This window comes from Gouania willdenowi, chromosome 6 (genome assembly GCF_900634775.1).
Source record: "Gouania willdenowi chromosome 6, fGouWil2.1, whole genome shotgun sequence".
In the NCBI taxonomy this organism is placed as follows: domain Eukaryota; kingdom Metazoa; phylum Chordata; class Actinopteri; order Blenniiformes; family Gobiesocidae; genus Gouania; species Gouania willdenowi.
Genome location: NC_041049.1, coordinates 21,046,135 through 21,069,498, shown reverse-complemented (window position 1 = coordinate 21,069,498; position 23,364 = coordinate 21,046,135). Strand labels below are relative to the sequence as shown.

At 39.3% G+C, this 23,364-nt stretch overlaps 1 protein-coding gene across 3 annotated transcripts in view; it reads left to right on the top strand.

The window, feature by feature from the left end:
• rerg (RAS-like, estrogen-regulated, growth inhibitor) overlaps positions 1 to 22,526 on the top strand; it is a 53,229-nt gene extending 30,703 nt beyond the window's left edge. For all 3 annotated transcript variants that reach the window (XM_028451538.1, XM_028451539.1, XM_028451540.1), the window contains exons 3-5: positions 7,300 to 7,356; positions 17,313 to 17,386; positions 21,624 to 22,526. In XM_028451538.1, coding sequence (XP_028307339.1) covers positions 7,300 to 7,356; positions 17,313 to 17,386; positions 21,624 to 22,034 — 542 coding nt within the window. In that variant the 3' untranslated portion in view covers positions 22,035 to 22,526. The remainder of the gene's footprint in view (positions 1 to 7,299; positions 7,357 to 17,312; positions 17,387 to 21,623) is intronic.
• The last annotated feature ends 838 nt before the right edge of the window (positions 22,527 to 23,364 follow it).

The window sequence follows — 23,364 nt, the reverse complement described above, 5'->3', positions numbered from 1 at the left end:
TGCAGGATTAGGTGTTTTCTCCACACACTTCAGTTTCCTTAAACCAAAAAATATGAACTTCAGATGAATTTGAATCTCGATAATATATAAATGACAACATTTGTTGGTGCATTTATTTTCTGTTTCCTTTGGTGTTTACATTTCGTCACACAACTCAATTAATGAAATAATTTTCCCAATGATTGTTAAGCAAAATCAGGCTTGAATAGGAGTTTTTTGACATGTACAAATGTATCAATTGGCCTATAAGGGCTGCACATGAAACCTGCTAACTCAGACCTACTAAACTTTTCGTAAACATGACTGTGAAGCTGTTTCAAAAGTTTCAGCTTTGTACACATTTGGTAACCTTAAATTAAATATTTTGTATACACATCATCCCTCTGTGTACAAACATGACTCCTACTTGCACTGCCTTATGTAACCATTACTGTATGGCATATACCAGTACATTCTAAACTCATGTTTGGCTTGGAATATTTGCTCCAGACAGGAATGCTATAAATCGTATGCATGAGCGTGTGTACTGATGCCCTGTGTGTTATTGTTACTCTGATTACTTTCCCACATTTGTTCTTAGAGGTCATTGGTTGAGTTCTTAAAGGGGAAACCTGGATCTGGTTGGTGAGTGTTTATCTGATATGGAGAACGAGTGAGATGATGAGATGTCTGACGTGAGGACATTAGCAATAGATTTAATACTTCCTCTAGAATCAGTGAACCTCTCAAAAGCTCAACCTCGATATTAACAGGCACGTACTTTCTCAGAAAAAGAAAAGGATTTAATCTTAATGGGATGAATCAATGCTCCAGGGAGGAAGAGAGAGATGGTGGAAGGAACTCTGGGAAAGCTCTGAGTGGTGGCCTGGCCTGTTGCTCATTTCAACAATCAGAACCATCATTCTGTGGTGTTTATGAAGAAAAGGTCATGCATTACAAATCGGCCACACAGCAACCACACACGACCAATTAAAAGCACCACTTTGTCAGCTAAAGTTGTTTGTTTGCATCCCAAAAGGTTGCGAGTTTGGTTCCCAGCCTTTGACTGTCTGAGCAGTATTCAGTAAGTATTCAGACTCAATGCTCCCTTTCTGGTTCAGGCTGGACCCTGGAGATGCACATAAAAACACCATCAGCAGATTCATAGCTGACTGTGATCCAGGGCACTAATAAAATTGTTAACTAAAAATTTATAGGGAATTCTTGGAGGCCTTTTCTCCCCACCATTCTTACTCATTTTAAGCTCTTGTAAATCTCTCTTTATACTGTCTGTCCTCTGATGCACTCTGAAACCATTACAGTCTTTCATTTAATAGAAAATGACCAACAAAGATAAATTTAAAATACAAATAAGTTGTCCTTGTTATAAAACAAATGCATCATGTAAAGGTGCATGTTTTTGTTTTAGTTTGTTTTATAAATTTAGGTTTCAAGGTTTTAAAACAAACATCATGACACAAAATTATGACCCTGCAGTGTGTTGATTTAACTGTAGATTGAGCATTACCTCAAAAGATCAGAGACTAAACTGTTTTTCTATTCAATTTTGCTTTGTTTTTGTTTATTTGCAAGCATTTAGCTCACAGGGTGCCATCTGTAAATCACAGTCCTGTCTGCCAGCAGAGCAGCAGGACAGCAGTCGTCTGTCTGCTCTGGGCAAAAAGACAACATACAGTCATCCCCAAAAGAAGCTTCTCTGGTTGTTTTACCCATTTTTCATAAAACAAGAGGCAACTGTGTTTTCCTGTCAGCAGAGCAGCAAATCAGCATCATGTTTGCTAATTACTAAAAGATATCCAAATGTAATGCTGTCTGCATAAAAGAGGATTCCTTTGTGTTATTAAGGTCAATCTTTTTAAAACTAAATTTGGCATGCCTCTGCGTAAACCTAAAGATATAAAACAGAATTTGTCCAAGGTGTTTCTGACATTTTACAACATTTTACTTCCCCTACATTCCACGCATTCTGGCTATATGAGGACGATGCATTAGGGTCCTATAAGCCACTGTATGAGAGGAGTCCTTGGTCTCATCTGAGAAAAATTCAATTGGCCTGTCTTTATCTCTAATATGCTTGAAAATAAATGTAAGTTATAAGTATAAAATTAACTTTAATCATAAACTGTGGTTTGTGTTTGAGGCATAATTAAGTCAGGACATTGTGTGACATCAGCCGACAGTTTTATCTCCACCATGGAGGTAATGTTTTCACCGCCCTTTGTCATCTTTCGATGGAGTGAGCATAACTACCAGTACAGCCGTCATTGGACTAAAAATAATGACTTCTACTTTGGAGTGTTTATGCTGGTTGCTAACCTATGTTTTTCTTCACAAGCAATATATTTAGAACTAACTTTGAACAATATACTGTACTTTTTGTTAGTAGGTATGAGAAATAGCAAATGATTACAGATTACAGGCCAAATATGAATAGGTTTGATCTCAAGTGGACCGCAGAGGTGCTACTTTACATTTCCATGTGTGAATATGTAACATATGAGGCACGGATAGTATCCAAGCGTCTGACAGGTAGTGACTATATTCGTTTAATTTGGGGACATTTTTTCAAATAATTGGAGGATTGTGCAGAATTTTGGAAAAATTTGTAGTGCACTCACATTGTTGATAATGTAACACAATATTACCTTCATAGTTTGTTTTGTATGTCTTTACTGTAATGGCCAGTTTGTCAAACATTAACAAAAGACTGCTCTCTGCAATGTGAGTGGGAGTGAGAGGCAGCAGATAGTTTGCTCTAATGAGGAAGGAACTTCACACCTCATTGGGTTTTCTGTCAATCTAAAGTCCAGTGCCTGTATTCACAAAGTGTCCTAAGGCTAAAAGTAGCTCTTAGTGATGTCACTTTTACAAAAATCTTAGAATTCCTCGAGTTTTAAGATTTTTCTTCGAATTTTTCCTTGTTAGGTTAAAAGTAATCAGTGTTGGGAACATTACTTTAAAAAGTAATTAGGTATAGTTACTCACTACTTGTTCAAAAAAGTAACTTCATTAGTAACTAAATTACTCTATAATAAAAGTAACTCATTACCAAGGAAAGTAACTATTTGCGTTACTATGAAAAAAAAAAAAAAGTTGCTCTATGTCAAATAATTCATATTTTTTAGATGCGTCGCCTTAGCCAATCATAATCACTCACCTTGTTTTTAACCCACCTCCTCACAACAGCTGAGTCAGAAGCCGGGGATGCTTTCGGATAACATTTTATTCAATCAATGCATGTAACGCACCGCATTTAACGTTCAGTAGCGATAACGGCGTTGTAATGGCGTAAAACGTAATTAGTTAGATTACGCCGTTACTGAAAAACAAACGCCGTTACACAACGCCGTTATTTTAAATGCCGTTATTCCAAACACTGAAAGTAATTGACAAAGCATCTTAGGACCTAAGCGAGCTCCTAAGGTGAAAAACTGTTTATTAGTGAGGAGGACTTTTAAGAAGCCTAAAAGTGTCTTAAACAAACAGAAAGACAGAGAGGACAGCAAGATATTCTCTGTATGTTTAATAATAGTGATTTATTAAACGCTAACGGCTTATACTTATTATTATTATATTATTATCACTAGTGCAGTCCCCGTATGAAGTATGTATTGCTTGTTTAAAGGTGGGACGTCATGGACATTTAGTTTTGTTGTGAAATATGTGATAACTATTGTGTTTTCCTATATTTTGGCTTTTAGCAAGGACACTGTAGGGAGTTGAACCCCATCTATTCTGATTCTAGTTTGTTTTTGCGGATCCGGATCTCCTCAGAACGGAAGAGACTCGGTCCGGACTCGTTTAGTATCGTTAATCCACAACAGTTTAGATGCACATAGAATTTGTAAAGCATTTATAAAATAATTTATTAACGGTATCATTGCAGTCTAAACAAATCAGGCGTTTAAACACCCTTGAACCAAGCAGCAGCCATGTTGAAACTCTTAGGTCAGTCTGACCTTTTATTGTCTTGACTGCAAAAGAAAAAAAAAAACCACAGGATTCAGTTTAATATTGACAAATGTTGATGAATTTATCTGCTGTCCTTGATGTCTAACTTCACTGCTATTATCATCAGTAACTATCTAAACTGGTAATTATAGAAGCTGATCTGCAGATGCCTGATGTTTTTGATCTCTCTTTGTACGATTGGCTTTGTACGTGGCAGAAACCGACGTGACAGGCCGTCTTCTCGCTCATTGCAGGGGTGATTGGAAAACAGGCCAGCAACATTTTTTTCTTCTCTTGGAGTTCAAAGAATAGAGTGTTCACATCAGGCAGCGGCTCAGATATTAGAGGCTACAGACGGACCCCAGGGGAGCACTCAGTGTTATTGGACGTCAATCAGGAACACTGTATTTCCAACAGAGAAGCTGATTTAAAGTGTGAACAGGACACTTAAATCAGTTTGTTTTACCTCATGCAATATATATGGCAACATGGCAGTGGTCATGCATTTCAAGTTGACATTTTTTTTTTACTGTTACTGGGAGCAAAACTCTTAGTTTAGTTTCACTTAGATTTCTGTAAAAGTCCAATTCCTCACATGATTGGTTCACCAACTCCACTCGTACTTTCCCCCGCCTATGCCAGAAAGCTGAGAACAAATACCATCTGCCTCATTCTGAATGAGGAATCCCATAAGGCTTGGTCATGAAACAGTTGGACGATGGGAAAGTTTAAAGATTAGGTGTAGGATTTCACTGGAGACTCTTCATTGTACTGCTTAGTAACAAATACGAGCACGTCCAAACAAAAGTGAGTCAGCTTTTGGAGGAGAGATGACTCAGAAAGTAGGCTACAATGATAACAAAAGGATAATGATACATATATTAGTAGTTAATATAACAATATCAACACAACATTAACTTATCGTTAGCAAGCGAGACAGACTGGTTTGTAGCTTCCAGCAGCAGGCTATGCATAGCTAATAGCATGCTAAATATGTCTAAAGAGGATCAACGTCTCCATAGAGCAAATCACCTCTTCATTGTTAATGGAAAGCATTTATTTTCTAGATATGCAGCGGTTTGAACCCAGTCTCCATACTTTTACATGCTAATTTACTGTTATTAGCATATTGAAAAAAGACATGCATTCAAGTGGTTTTGCACTGAAGGCCTATTAATGGGTCATCCACAGCTGAAGTAGTATCTGCGTTAGTCGATGAGGATGTAAGGAGCTCAAGCTCTCAAGCTCTAGGGTGAACATTTCCATAAATCCAAAAAGGAGGACATTATACGACAAGAATAATTACACAGGCCTTTGTTGTATTCCCTTCTGCAATACAAGTTTGTGTAGTTTATAGACGTCTGTGTAACTGCACGAGAAAAATTATTAATAAAAAGTCAAAAAGTGTTTAACAGAATTTGTGTTTTAATATACTGGGGTGCTCAAACACTTTTTTCATTATGGTTTCTAAGCCCCCGCTGCCCCAGGGCAGGGAGTGGTACAGATAACATAACTGTTATCATCCTTAAATAGATCAGTTTTGTTTTTCACCCAATTAATACAAATATGTCATGTAGCCCATCAGTAAAATAATATTGTTGCATTACAAATCATTTTGGCTTAAAGGGGACATATCATGCTAAATCCACTTTTTTAGCCCTTAAATGCATTTTGTTGTATATTTAGAGTGTTTAGAAGTACAGAAAAAATAAAATTAGTCTCTTCAGGTGCTCCGTAGATATCTTTATATTCTGTTTTGGTCATATTTTTCAATCTGTTTCGATTTTTCAATTCTCTATTACGTTTTTTGAACTATTACATCACAGTATTTGCAGCGGAACTGCCAAATTAAGACATCGACTCCAGGCCCAACACTTCGAGCAATCCACCATTTTTATTTCTCGCTGCGATTTTGTAGTCCAAGCTCCAGGATGCCGAAGTTACGAGAGGATAAGTCAAAATGTTGGGTTGTTGGATGTAGTAACCCACACGCTTCATTACACCATCTCCCAGCATCAGAACATTTTCGAAGTGCCTGGTTGAGTTTTATTTTTCACAGAAATGTACCCACATCTGTGGGTAAGGTCATTTTTGTGTGCACGAAGCACTTCAAGGATGACCGCTTCAGCAACCTCCGCCAGTATAAAGAAGGATTTGCAGAAAGACTTTGTCTGATTGAGGGGTCAATTCCTTCTATCTTTGGAGACGACGAACAGAGCACTTCGGTAAGCTGTAAATAACGCTAAAAAGTGTGATGATAAGACGTCCCTGTCATTGTTTTGTTAGCATTAGCAGTTGCACCGTCTTCATATGTTAGCGCTGTGTGCTCGTTTTAGCTCCTTGATGATATGGCCTACGTGATTTAATTTAAGTCTAAAGTTTTCATTAGTCATTTCATTTTGCCATTTTTGTCTCCGAAAAGACTGTATTAAAATGCATTTCGTGACGTTAGCTTGGCGCTAGCGTTAGCTCGGTGCTTGTGTTAGCTCACTTGTTAGGGTTCTGCAGGTTCATCATCTTCATTTTCATCTCGCTCCGCTGGGTCCGACTCTGGCTGGAACATGTAAGGCTGGATGGACAAGTCTTCTGTTGTTGACATTTTGTAAATAACGTGTGAATAAAAAGTTTATGCGCCGCTACATAGCCGTATCTCTTCTATCAAACTACAAAAATGGCCAAGCAGGGTGGAGTTGAACCGAGTGTCACCTGAAGAAGGGGCGGGGTATGGAGTGTCTCATTTGCATTTAAAGAGACCAAAACGAGTTGCTCTTAGAAGCACATCAGAAAAGGGGTAGAAAAGGGGCCTGTGGAGCTATAATAATGAGGAATTCAGACCCAAGCATTGCAGTTCCGCTTTATATAGACCACAACTGTATGATTTATATGTAAAAAGGAAGGATTTAAAACCATGATTTGTCCCCTTTAAGAGCCTATAGTAGCCTATATTTGCAGAGTTAAATACACTGCAAACAAACATATCAAGTGGATGCCAGTGACACAAAATTATCATATGTATTTCTGTTATGTGGAATAACAAGACTAGTGTACTCACTAAGATATTTGATCATCTGCAATACTTCTGGTCTTTCCTGTCAAAAAATAGTCTTCAGTGAAGAGGGTACCTCCCGTACGTCTGTTGCTTTTGTGCTTCTCACAATACAGCTCTTCAGTCCCAGTGTTTCAAAAAGGAGGACAAATACTACTAATAACATGATGGATACCCTAACTGAGCCAACAACAATAATTAACAATAATTACACAACAAACCTAATTCCTACTTTAGTTAGATGTAGTATACACATGAGTCTGTGCAGCATCAAACGCTAAATTATGTTTTTCTGTTTTCAGCTTTGGTGGTGAGATTTCTGACGAGACGCTTCATCTGGGAGTATGATCCAACACTGGGTAAGATGCACCATCCATCCATCCAAAACATGATTACATCATAGGATGACCTGAACTTTCCGGTTTCCGTGGACAGCTCCCATTTTGGATGTGCTGTCCCCAGAAATGAAGATTGAGTGGCCACGTTTACATGGGAGCTTTGATTCCCCTTTAAAGCAGAACAAAAGTTAAAAACTCTTTAAGCTGACCTTGTAAAAACACTTAATTGCTAATGCAAATTTAATTCCAAAATAAATAATATCCTCTATCTTGTAAACACTTACAGTAATTCCGCTTTGAGTTAATTCCGGACGTTCTACGCATGCGCGATTTGCCGCCATGACGCGCTGGTGATGACCTAGTCCAGGATGGCTGCCCGAACTAGTGCCGAGACTATTTATTTTCCTCATTCACTGCCATTGACGTATATATTCAATCTCAAGTCATTTCAAATCCGAACGTTCACAGCCATTGGCGTATATGTACGTCAATTGTGTTTTTCAACTGGGGTTGCTAGGAGACAGTGTGACGGAGTTCTCCCATGAATATCAGGCTTGCACTATGATGTAGTGACCAACGTGTGCCATGTAGGTGGCAGCAGCGCACCTTTGGATGAGAGATTAGCCGTGATGGCCAGCAGCTCACATTCCACCAGAGCATGTGTGGAACGAACTGGACTATGGAGAGTGTCTTGATCGTGAGAGAAAACAATCAACAAACAGGGGCAAGCAGTGACACTCGGCATGTCCGTGAGGACGGGGGGAGAGACTAAGAGGAATGCCAAAATACACTAAGCAAACCATTCATCTCTGACCCAGATTTTTGCCATCAAAAGCTCGGCCTCAGTGTTGTTTTTGTAGTTTTATAGTGGAAACCAATGTTGAGGTGTCCCAAATGCAAAAAAAATAGCTTCAAAGTCACTGACAGTTCTTTTCAGAAAAAGCCTGTTTTCTCAGCTTTTTATCAGAAACTGGCAATTTGTGTGAAACTTACCTATATTCAACTGCTGATTATGGAAGAATGAAACAAGCTAGAAACAAAAAAAAAGTACAGTCTATTCTTTCAGAATGGTTTAGAATTTAGATTGTAATAGTACAAAATAGTCTTTATAAATCAGTCAAAATGCTCTAAAATGGCTGGCAGTTCATAAAAGCCTTAGAAGACATGGATATTATGAAAAGAGTGGAAGAATGAACGCGAGACATTCACACGGACTTATTAAACACACATGGACCTCAGCAAACGGAACAGGCTTCATCGGACAGCTGATACTAAGACCCATAGATGGAGTAAATGTGTCCCCGTACTGCATTCACAGGTTGCAATATCACCAGTTTATCATTGTACCAGTTGTTAGAGCTACTATCTTTACCAGGGAGCAAATATTTATTCCTGGTGATTGTTTTCCAGTTTTACTGGTCTTTATTTACTAGTGATTAGTTCCTATCTCCCTCTGCTCAAACTGAAACATTATGTTACTGTCGAGCTTCTGCTTCAAACCTACAATAAAAATAAAGGTGAAAACAGTTCTCATGTGTGGTCGTCTGTGTTAATAGCCGACAATAAAAGGTTTGTTGTGTGTTTTTTCCCAATAGACGTGATACGTCACGTTCACCCACTGTCCAATCCGAGCCTTCCCAACCTGCAGACCTAAAGCCGAATTGAATAAAGCCAAATAAACCGGTTTTCCATGTAAACCTCAATTCGGAATGACTATTTCCATGTAAACACGAAGCAGAACACTTTAATTCCGAAAGATTTAATTTGGAATTACTAATTGCCAATTGAGAAACGTCATGTAATCGTGGCCAGTGACTCAAAGTTGCCTAAAGCCTTTAAGAGATGGAAGACAAACCCAGTAGTCCCCATTGCTCATGAAAACCAATTGATAACTCTAATGGTTCTCCACACCAACATCTAAACAGGGGTGTCAAACCAGTTTGAGGTCTAGTGGGATTAGGTAGAGGAGCAAATTCAACACTGTGCACAATTTTGGACTTTCATGCATTAAACAATACATATAATTCACTTATACTTACAAAGTGTAAAGCAATAACTGACAAATATTGATCACTCTAAAATCCCGACCTCAAATTGCACAAAATTTTAAAATGCAATTATGTAACTTTTGTGTGATTTGAGAGAAATTTAAGAGATTATGAAATTGCTGCAATCTAATGACGAGCACAGAAAGATGAAATAAATGCTCCAACAGGCCGGATGTTGCATGCAGGCCTTGAGTTTGACAATCCTGATCTAAGATATAAAACATATTAGAATGCACTATGATAATGTATACAGTATTAATTGGTACTGGATTGATCCAGGACTGATGTGGTCAGGTGGTTGTGAGGCTCTGTGGAGAGAGACCAACGACAAACACACAGAAAGGAGGACAGTTAGTGGTCAGCCTAGGACACTAATGTCATCGGTGAACGGACTTGTATATTTCACCTTTTTCAGTTTTTCAATAACTGCTACTTTGTAAAGAGAATACTGCAGGCCTTAATCTGTCTGATATGCATCAACAGTACTTTACAGTTCCCACGGCTCATAACATGAAATTTATTGCATAGGAAGTCCTGCTTTATGGGAACCATTTTAAAAGAAGTTAAAAGAGCTGTGATGATTATGTCTGAAAATTATCATGTGACATTTCTGCTCAGCTCCAAAAAATGATTGAGATGTTTCTCGTGTAAAACCATACCACAATTTGTCAGTAAAGGTTATAGTACACAAGAGGCGGAAGCGTCACCACGTAAGGCGGGGGCAGCACATCTTAATATTAAAAGCAGAACAAACCCTGTTTCTGCTTTTTAACTGCATGCAGGAAAAACCCAGAAATGACATTTGTTAACACTATCATAAAAACTGTCAATTGTATTCCTTCTTTCCATTTATGGTCACTGTCATGCTGTGATGTATTGTACTGAAACTCCAAATACAAACCTCAGCATTCATACCAACAAGCATGCACATAAGTTTGAGTCTGACAAAACAGTAGGATTGCTTTCTTGGTTAACAGAGGGGTGGACGTCTTAACCATCAAATCCCTGCTTGACAACCAGAATGGGAAGAACAACTCTGTAGGGGCACACTAATCAGGCAGCCTGACTAAAATTGCACATAAAGTGTTTGAGATTATGGTTTAGGCTTTAATGTGAGCACTATGCAATAGTATACATATAGAGTAGCTACACCCAATGATTTTCCCTCTTTTTTCCTAAGTTTTGTTTCATACAACTCTGCAAATAAACAAGGATAGATGAGTACGATACGATTCCTTGTAGCTGTTCAGCAAACAGATGGCTTCAATTTAGCAGTGTGTTTGATAGAGAATTTCATCTTCTTTATCTTACTTTATACTTTACTAAATCCTAGAGTGTGAATGTTTTATGGGTTATAAGTAAAGTTTTATTAAAAGACTGTCCTTTCTAAGTCAAGGCCCTATTCTCACGGTAAAGAATGCACTTGCAAAGCAGATGTTTTTAAATTTAAACTGCAATCGCATCAACCAAGCCGTTTTCTCCACATGGACATGACTGAGAAAAATAATCTCTGTTCTTTCTAAAGTTTTCCTGTACACTTGACATTGTTTTTAAAAGCTTGTGAGAGTTTATTGACCGTCAAAGAAATCTCTTGGCTTTAGATGAATTTGCCGTAGATCATCTATGGGTAGGTCCTAAGTGCATTTGCCTTTTTGATGCACAAACTACTACCTGGACTGAAAACGCACCCACCCAATTCTTAGACCACCACATAAACATGCACTGCAGGTAAACATGTTGGCAGAAGTCAAAAATTGCTGTAGGAAAGCATCAAATGTCATAACAGCTTTCATTGTCAAAGCAGACAATATTTCTGTTTGGGTGATTGGTCTCAGACTTGAGGCGGGTATTTGTTTATGAAGAATATGTTATTGCTGCATTTTAAATGGCTGATGGGGCTGTTAAAGTCATGCTAGCTTTGCACCACTGTGAGGATGAGCGACAAACACACCAGGAGGTGGATGTGAACAGACATGGTCACAGTGAGAGTTGACAGAGTGACAAATTTAGAAAAAGGCAATCTCATGAGCCTCAGTGTGAGATTTTTAAGTTACCCCGTTGAGTTGCTAATTGTACCTTTAGCATCAAAGCTATTGGTGGCTACTGACACCTCTGGCTCTGTGTGACATTTAATTTACATCAGAGGACGTGTTTATTTCTGGAATGTGAAAGCACCTGAGACACAATCGTACTGTAGGTCTGAATCAGTCATTTGAAACCCTGCTGGGATTTTCAATCTGAACATGCATCTACAATTCTTTTGTACTTTTCATGATTGCAGCTGCCCAATGGACCACTGCGTCATAAATGACGGATGACACCAACTGCTCTGTCCTCTTTTACACTACAAAGCATCACTGTACTGTACAACTGTGTTGTTGTTCCAGGCAGTGATAAAGCATCCAGTGCCAAAGCATGTTCAGCTATGGACGATTAAAATATAAGAAAAGAAATACATTGTTAGTTTTAAAAACAGACCATGGTCCACTTCGATAATCTTAGCTCTAAAGGTGCGTTCACGCGACCACAGCACTGCAGTAGCTTCCATTTCCCTTGATGTGTCGCTTGCGCATGGTGGTGCTTTTTGGTCACTCCATCACTTCATCACTCCAGTGACGCGATCACCAGGGAACAATGTGTTTGCGTGTGTGCATGTGTGTGTGTGTGTTGAGCCGGTGACAGGGTAGAGAGAACGAGAGAGAGGATTTATCACTTCTTTTCCTTGTTGCTCCGCTTTTATGGTTTAAATTATCAACTTACGGAAATATTAAAGGATGAGTTCACTCAGAATGTGTTATGATCAGTAGTTACTATGGTTTTCCAGAAGTTAACTGCTTTAATTTACACAAATTACACATGTCACGTCGCTTTAGGGGAGATAACTTGAGGTCGTGTCATTTACATTGATTTTAATGTAATCGCTTTGCATCAGTCAATTCAGTCGCGTTCGGTGTGAAAGCACCTTAATAGTGAAGATCAGTTGCCTCCAGAATGCTCAAGTAAATTAAAAAAGAAACATTTTGGTCCAGTGGTTAAGCCTTTTTGTTCTAGATGCATTAAAAATCATCAGTGCAAGCAAGGCATCAGTGACAATGGAAAGTACCGCCTCCCGTAAACTGAACTGAGAGCTGGTTCCATGAGTGAGGAGCCTGATAGCTGAAAGCACTTTGCTTTCCATTTTACTTCCCTAGGTTTACCTTGGAACATCCAGTAAACCAGCAGAGTGGGGTCAACGTGTTCTGCTCGTACAGTAGGGCAATAACAGCTTTATTATTAGGAGTTTTGTTTGCTAACAGGAGAATTTTCAATTCTATTCTAGATTTTACTGGAAGCCATTAAATGGAAGTAAATACTTAACAAGTCTGCTTTATTTTGCTTCTATCTAATGGTACTCTACCTGCATCATTCTGGATCAACTGGATACTTTTTAATGATTCGTTTACTGGGACATCCTGAATGTAAAAAGTTATGATAATCTACTCTATATGTAACCAATGCACATTATAAAATGGAAATAGCAGAAGGGTTGGTTTAAAAGCTTTGCCCAATGCTTTGGTTTAGCTCTCTGGTAAAAAAAAAAAAAAAGGGTGTAAAATCTAACAGAATCCAGATGAGGTGGGGTAGATTCAGAGAACTTGAGGACATTCTGTAGATGTTTGCACAGATGGGAATCTTTAGAACACATCTGGTCAGGCACATCACTCTTTGCTGACCAGAATGAAAAGAATGGTTGTGTGCAAAGCTCACACCTGTGATCAGGAGCTAGAGGTGTTGGTTGACCTCTTCTTAACATCTGCCCTCAGGGAAGTTCAGGCCAGCTGCCACTGTCTGCCACAGAGCTCAGGTTGACATGTTAGTCAGGTATGAACCCAGCAGGTCTCTTAGATCTATGGACACAGGTCAGATAGTGGAGCCCAGAGCTCACAGTAAACATGGTGATGCTGCTTTTAGTTGTTATGCTGCAAATTAGTGGAACAAACTGCCAGCAGAGCTGAAGTCAGCATCCAATGTGAACATGTTTAAACAAAGTTAAAGGCACTTTTTTTCTCTACTGCATATGATTGAGAGAGAGATTTTTGATCATGTTGTTGATGTAATGTGTTTGTTGACGATTTGAATTGATTTTACGGATGATTTTAAATGTTCTTATTGAGTTTAAACAATTGAATGTTTTATCATGTAAAGCACATTGAGTTGCCTTGTGTATGAAATGCGCTATACAAATAAATTTGCCTTGCCTTGACAGTTGGCTTTACAGAAGAAACAAAGTGTTCATTAGAAAGAAGAAATTGAAAAAAAACAAGTACAACTTTAGAAATAAAAGGCCAAATCAAAGCTGTAGATATCACTGATACCAATTTCATAAATAGCTAAAGCAACTGAGAGGATGTATTCAGCTTAGCTGCTTCAAACAAATTGAAAAGGCTGGAAAATTGACAACATAGCAACCATAGACCCCTGCTCTAATAGCACAGCAACAACATCATATTATCATAATTGGGCTGTCAGATCCCATCTAAAGAATAAAAGGCTGACATTTAATTTCAGTTTATTGAGCGAACCATTAGCTCCTGACCTAGCATGAGTTTTTCTGCCTGGAGTCTGCTTCATTTTCATTACAAATATTTACAACATTACATAAAAAGCAACACACACACACACACACACACACACACACACACACACGCGCACACACACACACACACACACACACACACACGCACACACACACACACGCACACAATGTGAAACCAAATAAAAACACATCACATAAAACCAAAAACCTGTCAGTAGATATGGAGAGTCGACCCAAAACCTCAAAATAAAGCAGTAACAACATATTTTTTCTTTCGTGACCTCAAGGGGTTATTTTACGAAGCACTAACTTCTGGGATTTAATCAGTGTATGATGGACTACAAACCTCGCTGGAGCTTAATCACAATGGCAATTATTGCTGAACAACTAACCTGCGCACGAGCACGTTTTTCTCTGGCTTGGATCTTAGCGGTTGCTAAATCCCCGCCTCCTGACCAATCAGATCTCTTAGAAAACGACCAGCCCATTGATAGAAGATCCTGGTTGGTGCACATCTGACAGCTGCGTTTAGGAAAGAATATTATTAATGATAAATGCAATCCTTTCATTTACCGATGACATTCTTTAGGAAATATATACTGTAGGTCTATATCTGATGGACTGATCTACAGTCAGCTAATGAAGCTTGTGTCTTGATTGTATGCGTGGATGGCTGAAATAATGAATTCATTCATTCATTCATTCATACGCTGACCGCCTCAGCATGAATATGCTACAGTTAAACAATGTGCTCCCATCTCTCATTCCAGTGTGTTTGATAAATAGGTGTACTTAAAAGAAAAACGTATGCGCTGTAATAAAGTTTAACTGATTAGAGTGCTGTCCGTATCATCTAATGGACTAATATCGTAAATAATCACCAGCTTTTACTCATTAACATTCATCATTTTAAACTTAAGCAACACCTTACCCTACTCAAAACCAAGTTATGAAGTGGATCAGATCTGAACGAGTATAAAAGCTCCGCCTCCTGCTGTGTGCTGCACTGACACTGTTGCTTTTTGCTGTCATCATGGATTTATATTCATGTTTGTTTAAGATCATAAGCTGTTCCTTTATTCAGTGTAAAGACGCTCGCTCTGCCAGTTTTCTCCAGTGATTGGTCAGACGCTGACATCCAAAGATGTGCACGCGCACGTACCAAGGGTGAAATCACTTGGCTTAATGTAGCGTGTTTTGATCGACAGTCGTAAGAAAGCTCTTGTCCAACAGGGAATGCTTGGTTAGTCGACGCCAGCTAACGAAGATTAATCCAATCTAGATTCGTAACATAGGCCCAAAGGTTTCCTTATTGCCAAAAATACGGCAATGCCTATAGTACCCTGAGGGCCAGATTCACAAAAATCTGAAATAAAGGGTGGCATTTCAGTTGCTTCCCTTTTTTTTTTTTTTTAAATTTCTTTCATCTTGTCTGCACATGCTGTCAAAGGTCAACACCACAGGAAGTGCAATCATTATGAGACAGCAATATTTTGTTATTGCAATAAAATACATTGATTTATTTTATTGCTTAATTGTGACCATCACCAGCCCTCCCTAAGGAAGGGTAAGAAATCTTTTATTATAGGGAGGATATAAAAAGGGAGAGCAGTGTTACACCTATGTGGAGGGGGAGGGGGAAGGGGAGGGGAAAGGGAGCAGGGAGGAGAGACTCAAGGCAGGAAAGAATAGAAGGAAGAATAGACTGTTCTTCGTAAACCAGCATATGTGCAAAAAAAAAAAAAAAAAACGCTACCGCAAGCCCAGGAACTGCCCTGGGCACGCAGATGCAGCCAGGCCAGCAGAAAGAGCGGAGGCCAGGGAGCCCCAGGCAACCCCCCCGCGGCCGAGCAACCCCCCAGATGCCCCCAAGATCCCAGGCCGAGAGGCAGCCACCGCCCCCCACACACACATCCGAGGAAGCCCCAAGCAGCCGAGCACCCAGCGCATCCCCCCACCGACCCCAACCCCAAGGCCCCCCGCCAGCATCCAGATTGAAACCATCCTATTGATCTACCATTGATCTGAGTTAATACAGCTACACAGTCTGTCAATCAGTCTATATTCTTTGAAGATGAACTACTGACCATCATCCAGCACAGGACTGAACCGCACTGTGTCACGCACACTCTCATATGTCACCATTGGGCCATCAGTGATCATGTGGAAATAACATCTCATCTGCTGTTGTAAACACACACGCGCATATACTTACTGGAGCCTTTTTTCCCCATCTCCGCTGTGTTTTCTGTCCACAGTTACGGCAGTGATCATCTCTGCGTGTGTTTGCACCTCCTTCTCAGTCGTGGTTTTTTCTGGCACTAAAACTATCACCGCAAACAGTTCCAGATTTCATGAATCGCATTGCGTCCCCTGCATTATTTCATTTCCTCCTCCCCCTGGGAGATCCGCCTACTATGCATATTCATCAGAGAGAAACACGCTAAATGAATGAGGGCACATTTGGAAGCGCAGCGGCGGCGCACACCTGATTCCTTAGGCTTTGTACTCATTTGGCGCGTGGAGTGACATTTGCACACGTTTTAATACCCCTAAACCTTTTGTGAATCCGCCCTTTACTGTATAGACGTTTAGAGAGGAACGGTATTCTTCATTTGGCAACACTTTATTTGAAGTTTTAAACATAAAAGATGACATTATGCTGTCATTATGACATGACACCTGCCATTATGGCATGAATAAGGATTCATGAAGGCTGTTAACCATAACTAACCCTACCTAACCCCACTAGATCCCTCCACCTAACCCAAAAAATGCCAACATAGCTCCAAAAGTGTCATAATTTAGCGAACAACACTCAATGATGACCTTCTTACACCTTATTCATGCTAATGACAGATAATGACAGTGTAATGTCAGCCTTATGTATAAAACTTGAAGGAAAGTGTTACCAAAAGGTTACATAAATGTATTAAGGTTAGGTATTCCTTTACACTTTCTATAGTGAATAAACAATATTAAAGACTTTTCCTAACAAATACTTATCAAAGTCACTGGGAATAATATTTTCTTTAATCTCAAACATTAAGAACAACACAGTCCATTCAAATATCTACATAACCAACTAAACCAACAACCACTTTATTGAGTGATAAACTTTAATGTGTGAATTTCTCATTATTCAAGACAAGGACGAGTAAGATTCAATTCACATTCATTTTAATGATTCATTTGTCACGATGAGCAGACTGAAGATGTGCGTACTTATGTAGTGATCAGTGATTCAGTGAATGTGGATGACATAAGAGAGGAGGTGTCATTTAATTGCTAAAGGCTGATTCACATCCGACTGAATCTTTAATGGATAAATATTCTTCTGTTATTTGTCTTAGAATCAACGTACCGGCATCAGGCCAATATTGATGATGAGGCTGTCACCATGGAGATTTTGGACACCGCGGGTCAGGTGAGACAAATTAAATTTCCATTTTTCTAAATCACCTTTTGTGAGGCCATTGATCCAGACAACGAGCTCATTTCTTCCACAACATATATCCCAGTCCGACTGGTCCGTTTCAGAAGGAAATAAACCTCTTTGATCAGAGTTGAAATGTGAGGGAAAAAAGAGAAAAATGTTAATTGGTTTAGATTTGATTCAAACTTTCTTATCCATCGATTGACCTTCTACTGCACCCATACCCTGTCACTGGGTTTCTCAAATGGGGGTACGCGATGGCACTACAGGGGGTACTTGAGAGAGAGAAAAGAGTGGAAAATTAACAAATAAAGAGTCAGCCTTGGTCTCACCCCAAGCATGAGATGACCTGAAAGGATAAAACCTACAGAAATAAATCTATTCAGGAGAAACTAAATCAGTATTTTTCAACCTTGGGTTAATTTTTATTTTTTTAAATTAAAACACAATCTTAAACAACTGTATTTCTATACTTCACTTTGTGAAATATAAATGTAGTTTAACTAAAATGGAGTAAAATATATAGTATATATATATATATATATATATATTTTTATACATATTTTTTTTTTTAATAGAATTAGTTTTTGATCATGTTCTAGCTCATATATATATATATATATGAGCTAGAACATGATCAAAAACTAATTCTATTAAAAAAAAATTCTTTGTGGTCCGCAGAAATTCTTGATATCAAAATGGGGTCACGATCCAAAAAAGGTTCGGGAACCACTAAATACTGTTTCTTTCCTCTTATTTACAAAATGAGAGTCTTTAAAATGTGTTATCACTCGTTCATTTCATCATTATAATCTATAGTTGTTTTTAAAAAATGTTTTACACAAAATGTTGTAGTCAGGCAAAGAGGGTACTTAGATTTAGAAATAAGAGAAAGGGGGAACTTGAGTCAAAAAAGTTTGAGAACCACTGGTCTATCATATACAGGGTCATGGGGTAATTAGCCACCTAGCTACAGTTGTGACTAATTACAGACATCGGAGTCGCTTCCTAAACCTCCCTCCCCTGTCTCTCTCTATATGTGACTGTTAAGTCTGGTTCATGATTGACGGGCGCGGGACGTCTTGAGGTGCGCACCCCGCTGTCATGTCACCTGGTCGCGCAGCTCCAGGATTTTGAAACTTGTCGCATGTGGTGCTCACTTATTTCAGTCATTCATTGCAGATTCCTGAGGTGCAATTTCAAGTGCACAGGGTGCTCTTAGAGGCACTCAAAACACATCCGAAGATTCCTAATAGCAGTTGTGTATTCTGTTTGTGACATGATGCGTGTTTCTTTTATTGCTTTTTTTTTTATTGATTTTGCTTGTTTCTTAGTTTTGTAAATAAAATTTCAGGTCATGTCTCACTGCAAGAGCAGTCCGCAGGGGCATTTCGTCATGTCCAGCCCGCATTGGTCTCACGAGCTGGCTGTGCTCTCCGTGCAGATGCCTCGTTGCATGTGATGGGCGCACAGACCATCTTTTACGACGGGGCTTTTGTCTGGTCAATAACCACAAACATAGCAATTTCTGCTCCCTCCTCCGTTGTTTGTTTTCTTCCTTCTGCAGGCTTTTCTTCTTTAGTGCAGAGCCGTACTGCTACTACTTCCTGTAGAATTTTCTCTACCGCCCACTGTCTTGGCTGCAGCTATTGCAATGGCGAATGTGCTGACTCAACACCAATGCGCTCCTTTGGAGTACGCGCGCGTACCGCGAAAGTATAACAAGCCTTTTAGACTGGTACCTTATTGTTTGCACAGACAAGTAGTTAAATAACAATCTTGAAAAAACACACTGCTGCCTTTGCTCACCTCTGGTTAAAGATGCCATATTTGTGCAGCATATTAGAGTTTTCAGACAGCATTATTACATTACAGTGGTTATTATTTTAACAACTAATTTTATTTGGTTTATTATGGGAGAGTTTGTTGGAAAGGGTTGTATTTTAAAACAGATTTGACTGCATATTTACTGTCTATTCGAACCTTATGAAATACTACAATCACAAAATAAGTATCACTTATATAATAAATAATGTCTGATTAAAAGAAAACAACATATAGTGTAATAAATGGGGAATATGTCTGATGCATCAGCGTCCTGCTCCTGTTTGTCTTTTCTGGCAATAGTTGTGGGTGAATAGGTTGAGGATAATTGTTCTGTTTTCTGACAGAAGCGCTCCCACTCAGACTATGACAGAGAGCTTGTGCAAGTCCTCAGACCGGATATAAATATGCCACACTGTCCTGTGTAGATGTTCTGCCAGGACCTGATTTCCCCAGCGACCCTTCAGCCATGTCATCTTCCTCTCATTACGTTCTAGTCTATTTTCAGCCAACATTAGGCCTCAATGTTTCCTGCTGTAATGGATGTTGTCCCATGTGTCCAAGCACAGGGTTCTCTCTCAGGATTTGTAGTGGTGAAGTTAGGGTTGTGGCTCAATTTCCAGGTTGAAAAGACAGTCAGGTACACAAATGTCAAACTTTGTCCTCAGCAGGAATGTGCCTTCTAAGCTTTCTTTAAAAACCACTCAGAGATGAGAACCTGTGTGCCTCCTTCCTGTGAGACAGACATTTGACCTAAACATGATCAAATAAGGAGCTCAAGCTCAACTCTCTGCGTCACTCTGATGCAGAATTTGATTTACTGGCTGAGGAGGAAATGGGAGAAAATTAGAAACAGATTGGAGCAGCAACCAAAGTTTTTGGTTTAATTTCCGTAGTTAAATTTCCCAAGTGTCAGGTGAGATGAGTTTTAAATGAGCCATATTAAGTACCTGGACCGACTTTCTAGCCGATAATCAAGAAAAATATGATTAAAAGCAATTAAAGACTAAGAAAATGCTGTTTATGCTGTTTAGATGTTAGAAATAGTTCAACTCTCATCATGTTCAGTAACTATGGTAACATCCAACAATAATCAAGTTTTTTTCCAAGTTGTAAAGTGAGTTTTTTTTGTCTTGGTTGTTGGAGATCCATGGATGTTTTTAATAAATAATAACTAGACAAATTTGCATTGCCACGACAATGCAAGTGGGAATTGCCAACTTCTTTGGCTGTATGTGTTAATTGTCAAAAAACACAAGTTTGTACACATTACCAAAAGCTTAGATATTTGTAGGCAGTACTCACAGTGAACTAACAGCTTTACGCTAAGTCATTGAGGATTTAACAAACAGTTATTTAGAGTCAGGGTTACAGACATTGTGATGGGCAATATTCAAACCAGACTCTCCTTGGTGATTGCTCAAAGGAAGGCAGAAGCAGGCACTGATCACACTGAACTGAAGCTGCCCATAGAAGCCTCAGGGTAAAAGTCCTCCTGGTTCAATACTAAGCATTCCCACTAAAAGTATAATTATAAGAAAAAGGAAGATTGTAGCAACATCTTAAGCTATAAATTGTGGTTGTAGCTGCAGAATTAAAGCTTTAATAGCAGTTTTTCCTCGAAGTAATCAAGCACTCTAAGACTTGCAAAAGCAGCCTACTTAGCATAAAACCTTAAATTACATTAAAAGTAAGAGTTTGCACGAATTAGATTTGATCATTGTCACTAAGCTGATGATCTTCGAATGGTGTAAAAAATAAGATTTGCATGCAGCATGAACAAACAGGGTCAATTAAAAATATGTATATGTTTATATTTTTATTTATATTTATTTTGTCAGAGTGACAAGCTCCACAAAGTACACAGAATTGTAGATTAGTCAGTGGACAACATTATGGAGCTAAAATTGTGTCATTGAGTTAAAAATTGACAGAGATTTATACAAGTTTACAGTAAAATCATAAAACTTATTACAATAAAAGTAAAAAAATTAGCATTTTAAAAATTACATAGCAGCATTGTCACTGAGGAGCATACCATTTTGTTATTTGAATGGTGTAGATCGGTTATGAATTGGCAGAGTAGTAGCAGGTCAAAATATGGTCAGAAGAAAAACAAAAAAATGGATCTTAATAGTGGATTGCTAACTGGACTAATAAGATTCCAGGGCACCCCTGACCACCCAGTACGCCTGCTCAGACTTATGTATTCTGACTAAAGAATTGTTTTGCTATGTACAGAAAATACAAATAGTTGTTCACCACCGACTTTCAGAAATATGTATGTATGTATGTCTTTATGTAAATTTTTCCACATCACACAACTATGATTTGCAGAAAAAAGCCAATGATTCCCTAGGAAGGTCCTAACATGAAACCTTCCATTTCTCGTTCTTTATCCTAGGACGACCTCCAGCTGAAAGAGGGACATATGCGTTGGGGTGATGGCTTCATCATTGTATACGACATCACCGACAGAGGAAGCTTTGAGGAAGTGGCACCTCTGCGAACTCTTTTGGAGGAAGTAAAAAAGCCAAAGAACGTCCCCCTGGTCCTGGTTGGCAACAAGTCTGACCTAGATCACATCCGGCAGGTGAGCACAGAGGAAGGAGAGCGCCTGGCGGCAGAAATGGCGTGTGCTTTTTACGAATGTTCAGCGTGTGCCGACGAGGGAGGAGCCGTGGCAGAGGCTTTCCACGAGCTGTGCCGAGAAGTGAGAAGACGTAAAGCTGTGCAGGGCAAAGCCAGACGCCGCAGCTCCACCACGCACGTCAAACAGGCCATCAACAAGATGCTGACTAAGATCAGCAGCTAGAGCTGAGCTACACTGGTTCTCTGAGACTAGCCTGAGCCAGTCCTGTACCAAAATGACAGAACTGTGATTGTCATGTGGACTGTACTCCTTAGCTTTCTCTTGAGTGTCGCTCTATTTGAAACAATGATATTCCTTTAGCTTTCAAAGATTATTTAAAATTGAATGTCTTGAATGTATTCTGGATGCTGACATAATGTCAGTAATACAGCAACATCTAGCTTCCTTTAAAGCAGAACTAAGTAACTTTTTCTCCTTAATAAATCCTTCTCGTAGTCCCTGTGAGGGTAATACATGCGTTTATGGGGTGATTGGGGGGTCTTTCATCTCTTCCTGGTGTTTCTGGCCAGAAAAATCTCACTTGCAACTTCCCCTGCCTCTGACGTACTGCTTTACGGCAGCCCCAATAAAAACTGATGCTAGGCTGCACACGGTTGTCTACAAATTCACTTTTCTCAAACTTATATCATGGCAGAACCAGCAAAAAAAAAAAAAGGCAGATAAACCGTTTGTCTGAGGAACGGAGCAACTCCATGCAGTCACAGCTCAGCAGCAACACACAGCAATCACACACACTGTCGTCACGGCAACAGGCACGCACACACACTCACCCAGCGCTCCATCAGGCAGCACACACACAAATATCCATCCATCCATCTATCCATCCATTTCAGAGCCACTTTGTCAGCACACAAACATCACACACATTTCCACACTCCCACATCATTTATTGTACTTGTCTCTCTTCCTCATACTGTTCACATGGTCACATGGGACTATATGTGTGAAAGCACCCTTAGTGTCACTGTTGTATTAGGATTTTTCAGTGATCAGTTGCTACCGTCTTGGGAGCTGTGGGGTGGGGCAGGCGGCGGGGGGTGCAGAGTTTTTACGACAGTGGCAAAACCAAAAGGGAACTTTAGGGGGAGCGCTAAGCACAAGTTACTTAGTTCTGCTTTAAGCTAATAAATGTGCCAGGGAGCAGCCTGCTTGCTCCCATTTTAGCAGGCGGGAGACTCATGAATTGATTTTCAATATAGGAGGAGGATTTATAGTCCTCTCTCTCTCTGTCACTGTCAGTTGAGGGATGTTGTCTGCTTTAGGTCACACTTGTCTGGCCTCTGTCAGCTGAATTGAAATATTACCGATATCAGACGTGTTCAGGCAGGCCTTGTCCACATGCACTGACAAAGTGCTTCTGTGCTCCAATCTTTTTTTCTCTCTCTGGTATAAATTTTTGTGCTGAAAATAACTTGTCTCTTAGTTTTGTCATTGTTAATAAATAGGCAGTTTATTATTATTATTATTATTATTATTATTATTATTTCCACAA